At 34.3% G+C, this 10,933-nt stretch overlaps 1 protein-coding gene across 2 annotated transcripts in view; it reads right to left on the reverse strand.

The window, feature by feature from the left end:
* LOC124641888 (aminopeptidase N-like) overlaps nt 1-10,636 on the reverse strand; it is a 35,624-nt gene extending 24,988 nt beyond the window's left edge. For both annotated transcript variants that reach the window (XM_047180139.1, XM_047180140.1), the window contains exons 1-2: nt 10,592-10,636; nt 1,455-1,627 (exon numbers count right to left, since the gene is read on the reverse strand). In XM_047180139.1, the coding sequence (XP_047036095.1) occupies nt 1,455-1,619 (165 nt within the window). In that variant the 5' untranslated portion in view covers nt 1,620-1,627; nt 10,592-10,636. The remainder of the gene's footprint in view (nt 1-1,454; nt 1,628-10,591) is intronic.
* Between the last annotated feature and the right edge of the window lie 297 nt (nt 10,637-10,933).

Raw genomic sequence — 10,933 nt, forward strand, 5'->3', positions numbered from 1 at the left:
TAAAGCACTGGTACTCAGCTGAATCCGGTTAGACTGGAAGCCGACCCCAACATGATTGGGAAAAGGCTCGGAGGATGATGATGATGATGAACTTGAACATAGGTAAGTGTGAACGGAAAATAAATAGATAGGTATTTACCTAAAACAAGTTGTTTTTATGTTTGCACAACTAAGTTTTTTCACATTTTTTGTTAAATTCTGTATAATTGCCGATTTAAATATAAGTCAATTCAAATCGGTAAAAACAAGCTTTTTTATAAATTAAATTTTGTAAAGTCTCTCTTGTTAGGGTCTCTTGTTAAAATACACGTAATACGTTCGTAAGTAAGACTTTTTTTAAGATACATATATGAAATATGTATCTTAAGTGATTCAATTGTTTTTTAGAGCGTTTTATTCAAGAGTTTTACAAAATGATCTTATTATAGGGAAATATTAAAACTAAGTATCAAAATATTCATCCGCATCGCTGTCAGCTGGGATCGTGCCCATAAGGCTGGCTGCATTGCCACGCTGGATGGCAATGCATATCCTTTGACCGAAGTATAGGCCAGCCCTTTGGTCACGAGTGGACTCTCCTCTATTTTGATACTTAGTTTTAATATGTATCTTTATATATGAAATATGTATCTTTAAACACGAAAGAAATTTTTTTTATATATCTTTTCTAAAGTAACATAATCAGTTTGTACTTTTAATTGATTTATGAATTATGCATGTACATATATATATGCTACATACATATATACCAGTAATGTAATTTGTAATGTGTCGTATAACTTCAGTGTATGTATTGCTGTTGGTGTACCTAATAAATAAATAAATGATCAGGTATACCTAAGTGCATATGATTCATAGAATCATAGTTTTATGACCGGTAGGTAACTCGACCAGGTCAATCAATATTAAAATGAACCGAAGTGTATCAACTATCAAGACATTTGAATTGAATGCAATATGTAGGTAGATTGCTAATGGCTATGCAAGAATTTTAATATTGGTCTTGTAAATATGTATGTTTGAATGTATTGAGATTTAATTGACTGTTTACATTATTAAATATTTAAAAAATATATTTTTATTAGTTTGTCACGATTTATCCTAACTAGGTATGTTGTGTGGAAACTATGTTGACATTATGCAAACGTCCTTTTATATTTTTGCTTGTTACAGCTTCAGTTACAGTTCAACGACAGTTTTTTTTCGGTTTAACAATCCTATTACAGTGTACACACACACGAATTTCCATTTTCTTCGACAACATATCTAAACGTCCGTTTTTCCTAAAACATTAGTTTTCTTGAAACATTGAACTTTAAAATTCATAGTAAACCGTACTACCGTAGTTTTTCAGAAAACTGACATTTATGTTGTTGGTGCACTTTGGATAACACATAAATTATTAATCATTGATGTTTGTAAAAACGATCAATAATTCTAAAAATAAAACTCACCAAAATATCAACGACGCCATAGAAACTGAAGTTGGTGTTCGGATCTATGTCGAAGGCGTACTTCAGGTCGTAGTGCAGAGGCACCACGGAGCCAGGTAGGAGGTACTCCGCGCACCAGGCCAGCTGCAGCACCGTGGCCGCCGCTAGGGTGGCAAGCAAACGCATTCTGTGTGCTGTGGAGGGAGATTAGGATTAGTGTATGAAATAGAAGAAGATTACGATTACTAAGAATATAATCCGGTATAGTGTGAGTTGGGGGTGTACGAAGGGCGCCGTATCTATCCGGCGAATAGTGACGTTCGACTGTTGGTGAGTCAGTGGAATTAGGTACCTAAAAGTAATGCTGGTTTTCAGTAGGTTGTGATAGCGGCAACAGAAATATATTTTCTGCGAAAATCCAGGGCCTACTTTCATATCAATAGATATTTTAAGATCTTAGGACTAATTATAATTTTAAGATCAGAGAGAAGCACCTATCGAAAAAGAATCAAATTACTCACTTATAAACAATGCAACAAATACATAATATGGTTTATTGAATATTCACCTGAATATTTTGAAAAACTATTATTTGAATATTGTTTATTAATTACATAGGTACATAATTTGCAAATAAATAAGCGTGTTAATATAGCAAGTTTGACAACTACATAGGTATTTGAATACTACGTTCACGAAAAATCTGGATGTTCTAATTACTTAAGTGCCTACTGAAAACTTATAAATTAATTAGGTAAGTAAACATGATTAAAATCAGATTGCTTTAAATAGGAAATCGCATGGCATCAGAAACAAAAGTCATTCTCATAATAAACGAATTTCAACTGAAAGTAAACTTGTTTTTTTATTACCTAAGTAAAATAAAATGGCTACGCTATTCAGATGCAGTTTTATCGAGACAGTCTCCTAGTTAAATTAGGCTACTTTCTCCCTAGAAGCCATTAGTGGGCCCTTAAAACGTCCATAAGCTCACACATTATTAGATATATATTTGCGAATAAAATAAACAAACACAAAACTAATGGTATGAAAACAACCCTTACGACGAACGACCGTGGCCGCATTACCACCCGCAGTTCACAGCTAATGTACACACACTTATGTACAAACACACACACACATAACACATAGATCAATATTAAGTACACGGGTTTATGTAAGCATGCATTTCGGTACGAGGACGGTTTGTTTATGGGGTATGGTTGTTGATGGTGTTCGGAATTTTCTTGAAAGTTTTTAATATTTGAGGTCGAATTCAGAACCTTCTTCTCATTGTTGAAAATTGGTTAAATATTGTCGGTATTGGGTACGTCATTTTGTATCGGTATACCAACTTATTGATTCTTCTAAGATCTTGCTTGAGTATGTTAGTTTATTGTTGTCTTAATTTGTATCTATTGCCTAAGAGAGTAAAACATACCACCTACTTATGATTATAACCTATGCTGTAAAAAATGTTTACGTAGTTACTTATATACAAAAGATATTTATACTAATTCTATGGCTGTAAACTTCAGCTAAAAAACATTATTTTGGGGCGTAAATCAGTTTCCTAAAACGCGAGAGTAAAATCGGGAGAGCTAAGCTAGATACATATTTATAAACCCGTGCTTGTAATTAGTTCGTTTGTATATAACGTAAGATCTAAAATCTACCCAATGAACACATATACATTGACATATTTTCCATAGTTGATATAACAAAGCCAACACATGGCATACTAATACAAAATTACAATACATACGTAAATATCTCATTTTCCTTGTAAATAATTTTTATAGTACGATATAAAGTACCTTGACGACCTGTTCCTAGAGGTTTACCTCAATAACTTAAGTTAAGTATATGACTTTTAAGGTTTCTTGGTATGTAGGTAAGTGCAATAATTATGTTACCACTTTTGTTCAAGTAGATTTTTTGTAAATTATATTGTTCATTTAATTAAATACCTACGGTAATTGTTTCAATTCCCAATGTATCGAGCGACAGTCGTATATGTAAGTATTTTCCTTTCATTCGTCGATATTTATTCCAAGAAAATACTTAAAAAAAAATTTTCTTTTTTTTTTTTTTGAAGAAAATAACTAAAAAAAATAACTTAAAATATTCACAATTATTAATTAAAAAGCGTTCCAAAATACCAAAAAAGTACTGGTACATACGATACTACATAATTATCGTTATAATATTAATAAGCAACAGTAATAATGTCACACGTTTGAACTTTACCGGTGAAAGTAAGAGAATGGCACCCATTGGAACTATCACAAATTCATGACGTCGGGCTATGTGCCGATACCTATCGAAGTGCAGTGTGGACGTTGCAATATTAAATACTTTCGATTTATAACGTGAATCGCTTATTCTTACTAAGGGTTTTTCAACGGAAAATCGATTCTAATGTTGTAATGCAGAAAAGTTTATTTTTCGAACGAGCTAATCTCATGAACTATTGGACTGATTTAAAAACTTTCAGTGTCAGAGAGCCCATATATCGAGGAACACTACTTACCTACGTGAAGGCTACTTTTTATCTGGGTGCAAGAAATAGTTCCCAGAGGATGCAAGTGAAACCACAGGCGCAAGCAAGTGTATAGATATACCGGCGACAAAGTTGTTTAGAAATCGGAAATAAAAAAGAATGGGGCAGTGTCATATTAAGTCGTAAGTATCTGCAATTCTACCATTCAAAGTATTTTAATTTTGAAGATTACATTAGGTACTGTCAAGTCGTAAAAGGGTTTTCAATGTTTATCGTGACTATTATAATGAGTTTGCTTGTTACGCTAACAAGTTAACACATAGTTTATATTTGTCCTAACTAGATGAAACCTCCCTTTAACTTCGATTCGTAATTTTGCATACATGAATAGGTATGTATTATATGCCTAGACATTTGTTGGAGTCCTGTGTTGGCTTCCAGTCAAAATAAATGCAGATCAGAGAGTATCAGTGTTTTAAATGGAGCGACTGCCTATCTTACCCCCTCAACGCATTTATAATTTACGCTATTTAATTATAGGCCAAGTTATCCGCATCTCCTCTATTTTAACTGGCAAACTTCGTATAAAATTGTAAGTATGACGTCTCATTCATCATTCGATGTTTACCACAGAACTTCACAGAAGCTTGCCATAAAATATACCTACACATAATCATCATTTCTTTATGAAATCCTCTACCTAATATTACGAAGTAACTATTAAGGTAATCGGTGCTAATAGCACTATTGTATCTGCGTCTATTAACCACATTTTATGTGCCAATTGTTAAACGAAATAAAACATCGTGTCTCACTAATGCTGTGAAATATGTGACTGCAAATCAATTTTTATTATTTATCATCGCATAAAAAAAACGTTAGGTTGAAAACTGAGGATAGATATATGCATGAGCTAAGGATATAAATAAAAGAAAGATATAAGATTAGAACTTACCATAGTTCCTCATTAAAATTCGATAAACTCTTCTCTCTAAAGTATTCAAAATACCAAGATATCAACAAACATACCTAGAACACTATAAAAGTTCGTTTATTCAACAAAAACATGACAAATCCTCACGGTTTCCCGCTAAACCTGATCTCGTGTCAAAGCACCACATATTAGCATGGAATAATATTATAATTCACTATTCCGCAACAATTAAATATAAATAAATCGCTATAAATATTGTAAAAGCTATCGAAACTTCAAACGTAACGGTGACAACTGTCAGAAACCAGACACCATAAATTATAGAGCACCATTTACTTTTTTATCTGTAGACAAGATTATGGCACCTAATGTTTTTTTCTAGATTGTGTCCAAAAAGGTTGGTTCTAATAGCAGCGAAAAACATTCAGATAATAATTTCCCTTTTCAAGTAAAGTATCGAAACTGTAGGTCAAGTGCAGTGGTATCAACATTGTATCAATACGTGCACTGCGTGAAAATAATAATTTGAGGTCAGCTGCGAAGGTGAAGGCATTTGCGAGGTCGCCCACAAAGGGATAACTTGAATTTCTTTGTATGATATAAAGAATATATGGATTATTTATCAGACCGTTATAACAGGACATCCCACCTGCAGTTTGCAAATTGAGTAAAATTATGGCTTTTTCTTCTACAAACACCTTTTTTGCTGCGAAATAATGACTTAAATTTTAACAAAACTTTCCTCGTGATCCAAAATTTGGTATTCGTGAAATACATATATTTTTAAGGATGATATTGTTAAATGTGTAATAAATAACGCGCCCAAAAAGCTGAGCGTACAATCAGCTTTCTTTACAATCATACAAAGTCACATAATTATGTGAATTAGACATAAACTAATAAAGATTTATGAAGCAATAAATCCGCAGCCAAAGGTGCTAATGCGGCAAGGAAAATAAATAAATTCAGCAGCCATTGAACTTGCTCAACGAACTTTACATACTTATTTACATAAATTATTTAATTTTATGATAATATCTACACGGAATAGAATCAATATTTAATGTGGATTTTGAATTTAAGTTTTTTATTTGTATTTTTTGGATCGTCTTTTAAATTTTTTGAATGTTTGGTACCGGTTGCTATCGTATTCGAACTTTTCTACTGCATTTGTTTTAATTAAATAGGTACTGACTTCAGAAAGAAAATGCTAGTGCTTCTAGGAAACCATGTTACGACAAAAGCGATCAGTTAAATCTCATCAAACTACAATAAAAAATATTTGACCATCATGCAACTATGTCTTTACAAATGCAGTATTGCCCATAATGTGTCTCATCTATCTATGTTCACACACAAACAGAAGTGTGAACAATTCAATCTTATGAAGACATCTAGATAATCGCGAGAAAGCTGTTGCTTCCGACGGCGACCGGCGCCTGCGCAGGAAATTACGCCAGTTAGCTCGACGAGTTTGTGATCACTCTGATGAACATCTATAAATACTGATTGCGTATGATTTATAAGTGCTAATACTGGCCATGGGGGTCTTAGTTCCGTATCCAGGTAGGGTTATAAACCGGTGCTAAGTATAGGATTATTAGAAAAAGTTACCGCGGCCCTGGTACCCAAAGGCAAATAACTTTGGTAGTTAGTAAAAGGCTCGTTAGTAATAGGGGTCACCTGATGATTTCCCACCTCAAAAAAAGATTATTTAGCTATCGAGAGAGTTCCAGCTTCCTGTTTCAAAAGATTCTGTTTTTTCCACGTGTATATGAATGTATGTATGTAAAACAAGTTACCTAACATTTGAATAGATCAAGGTTAGAAAGATTCTGTTGATTGCCAGTGAATTTCCTAGTGGTGAGTCAATACCTCACATAAACACCTGTCATTTGACGAGAGTAGACTATGCTTTCAGTCTGAAGGCATCAAAATATAAGAAGTCAGGCATCCTGAACGATTCAGGATATTTGTAATATCGAGTGTCCGTCTTATTTCAACACATATCTACGAACAGCGCCGAATAGTCTCAACTGAACCTGATACTTCCCCCTCCGACGGTAAAACAATTTAAACAATAAATATATATTGGACAAACCGGACGCACTCTTCCGACCCATGACGTGTTGGTGACTCTAGTGAATTCTCTGACTACTTGGCATTTTGTGGTGTAATTGAATGAGTACATTTTCTTTTTACGAAGACAAGGGACAGTGACCACTAGGACCCAAGTTCATCGACAACATAAATGTCAGTTTTATTAGAACGTAGTGGCTTTAGGAAGTTTCCTTAGCACGTCTTGAGGAAGGTAAAATGCTGAGACTTCCCAACCCTTGTCCAACGATATTCAGATTGGTTTTACGACTAACTAGGACCAGCTGAGTATCAACGTCAGTTAAAGTTACCCACCTATTTACTGGGTAACATGAACGCCCCGTGGGTTTCACTAGTGTTAGATAAGTTAAATTGGTATGTCTCGGCTGTCATTTGAACAGCTTTGGCTGTCGTTACGGGTAGTCAAGACCAGAAAGTCTGACAATTACACTCACTGACGGAAAAGGGATGCCCGGGTATTTCCGGGGTTGAGAAGGTCGGAAGGCAGTCACCCATTGTGGAAAACTGGTACCTACCCAGCTGCAGTTAGACTGGAACTAACCCTAATGTAGTTGAGAAAAGGCTAAGCAGATGAAATAAGAACTTATATCATCATTGTCCTTCTATAAGAATAGTTCTACATTGTCCAGTCCAGTAGTATCTACCCTACATAGTAACAGCGAGAGCGAGTGTATAAAGGTCGGGACGGAGATTGTACGGCTGCTAGCTAATTTATGTTCTAACTAGAAACTAGCTTTCCCTATAGTTCATACAATGTTAACTACCCCTTTTCACAAGTTTTCTAAGGACAGTAAGGGCTACTCACTATATTAATTTAAATAATTAAACAACAGGTGTCATAGGAAAATCGCTATTATTTCATCGACTAACAAACACAATAGTAAATCTATTGACGGTTCATGGTTCGGGCGGAAAACAGCATAAATATTATGATTAAACCTGAATAGTACCGAGTCTTGTTCTGAAAATTGCTTACGAAAATATTTTGGAATATATTTGGCCGGAAGAGAAACCAAAATAAATAAATAATTACCGAAAAATACTAACTTACCGTATCTGTAGTACCCCGATATTTATTTCCTTACTAGCCATTTTCACCCGCGTCCCGCAGGATCTACTGACTGCTACCGAGATAAAATATAGCCTATAGATGTTACTCGGGAAGAGACAAACTTTCCAAGAGTGAAAGAATTTTTTAAATCGGTTCAGTAGTTTCCAAGCCTTACACAAACAAAATATTTTTTCTCTTTTTTAGGCATATTAGTGCAGAAGTATCGATTAAGGCCCGTGGACAACATTAAACATCAGTTTTCTTAAAACAACTCATCATCATCATCATCATCATCTCAGCCATAGGACGTCCACTGCTGAACATAGGCCTCCCCCTTAGATCTCCACAGATACCTGTTGGAGGCGACCTGCCTAAAACAACTGTCTACTATTAATGCTTACGTTCAAAAAAACTTGTGCTTTGTCATGTCCACTGAACCAAATAGCTTAGATAAGTATTGCCTAATTAACTAATGAGTCTGTTTATACGAAGTTAAGCATACAAAAGCAATAAATACAGTTACAGGTAAGATTAGATCATCAGTGACGTAACTTGTGAGAGGTTGTTGCTCTTTATATTACGTTTTAAGTCTTTCTTGTGTTAAGTCATCAGTTAGCTTTAGGCTACATACCTACCTACAGAATAATAATGTTCACTTTAATTTTATTTAATTTTAAGTTCAGTATATCTTAGATACCAATGGCTGATAAAAAGGTGAAGGAAAACATCTTGAGGAAACCTGGACTATATAGTCTGAAATCACCAACCCGCATTGAGCAAGCGTGGTGATTAATGCTCAATCCTTCTCCGTGAGAAGTGCCCAGCAGTGGGAGGATAAAAAGGCTGTAACTGTAACAGTTCAGTTCAAAGGTAATTAGACAAATCGATTCCAAAAGACAACCCGTAAGATTAGTAGGACTTTCGCATTGGTCCACCAATTTTTAAAACTCCACTGTCAAAGAAAGTCTAAAAGTCTATTGCTGATATTATCCAGTAGAAGAGTTGATTTGTGTGAATGCGCTTATCTCAAGGACTATTGGACCGATTTAAATCATCGGTTACAAAATTCTTGTTATATCTGACAAGATCTGACAGATTTTTCACGATTTAAATCTTGTTAGATATAATAAGATTTTTTTAACCGATTTAAATCGGTATTTCAAACTGATTAAAAAAAAAACTAAAAAATCTAATCTAATTGGTTATAGAAATTGTTACATCTAACGAGGTTTCAAAAAATCTTAATATTTTAAAATCTAATCGGTTACAAAAATTCTTTGTTAGATAGGTATAACAATTTTTTAGTTTTTTTTTAATCGGTCCATTTAGCGATACTTAAGGACACTTTTATCCGGGTGCGATAAGTTCCCTCGGGATGCGAATGTAACCGCAGAGAACAGCTGGGTATATGAATAATATACTTAGATACAAGAAAAATAAACATCATTATCATCCTCCGAGCCTTTTTCCCAACTATGTTGGGGTCGGCTTCCAGTCTGACCGGATGTAGCTGAGTACCAGTGTTTTACAAGAAAAATAAACAAAAGTTAAATAACATTTCTATGACAAAATACCGCTAAGTTATTTACATACATAATATGTAACATGACGTCAGATGTCGTACCGAGACGAATGGTACATTTGGTTCAGGCACTGATGCGCTTAGAATTCAATCTACCCACATAGGTACCTAAGTGACATCACCTGATACCTACAGCTGATTAGAGATTAACTTTACGTAGTTAAGTTACTGAACTTTCAAAATCTTTTACACATATGACATAAAAAACACCGACAAATTGAGAAGCTCCTCCTTTTTTTGAAGTTCGTTCATCATCTCCCGACCGTTTTCCCAACTATGTTGGCGTCGGCTTCCAGTCAAACCGAATGCAGCTGAGTACCAGTGTTAGTCAAGAAGCGACTGCCTATCTGACCTCCTCAACCCAGTTACCCGGGCAACCCAATACCCCCTGGTAAGACGGTTGTCAGACTTTCTGACTACCTATACTAATGAAATACGAGTTTAGAACGGAATTTAAAAAAATTATGATGCAATAGTTTTTAAACATTTCTTCATTAAGTTTACTTTCAGTCTTATTATTTTGTACCCAGATATATAATGATTAGGTAATACATATGTCATCTTAAACTAGGTACCTAACTCGTTTATTTTGCATATTCACCTAACAGAAATGAACCGATAAATATATCACTAACAACTTCCAAAACTATTTGTTTTCACGAAAATAAGTGCCTTCACGAAAATGTTAAACTTGTACATAATTATTTCTACAACTTCACACTAACTTAAAACATCCTTTACCGAACCGTCAAACAATTTAAAATAACAACAATAACAAAAATTTTCGAACACAAATACACAACATAACAAAAATGAAAAAAAAAACAAAACACTGTCGATTTTAAATCTATTTCAACAAATTCTACATTTAAAAAATACTGACTTTTTTTTGCAATAGGAAATGGCCAATAAGAGTTCGTTGTTATTATTATTTCGTGCGTTAATTTAATAATATAATGTAGGTACTCACGTAATAGTGTAGTGTTCCGCAGATGGCCTGCGACTGACTGACCGACCTCCCGACCGACGATACAGTGGGGGTACTATTAAGTGGCTTTTATATGATACGACACGACTGTACGATCGGGTATGATTTATTAGTGTAGCGAGATAACAGGTTGTTTGGTCAACTACATAAAAGTTTGCCTGTGTTGAATTCTGGTACTAGGATAATATTCCAAGTTCAATGATTACATAAACAACATGAGGTCCTTAACAATTGTAGGTAATTAACAAATTGTACCAAAGATTGATGTTAATTCCTGGCAATTGATTTTAAATACTATTGGTATTTAAACAGATCTAGAGATGA

This window comes from Helicoverpa zea, chromosome 23 (assembly GCF_022581195.2).
Source record: "Helicoverpa zea isolate HzStark_Cry1AcR chromosome 23, ilHelZeax1.1, whole genome shotgun sequence".
In the NCBI taxonomy this organism is placed as follows: Eukaryota; Metazoa; Arthropoda; class Insecta; order Lepidoptera; family Noctuidae; genus Helicoverpa; species Helicoverpa zea.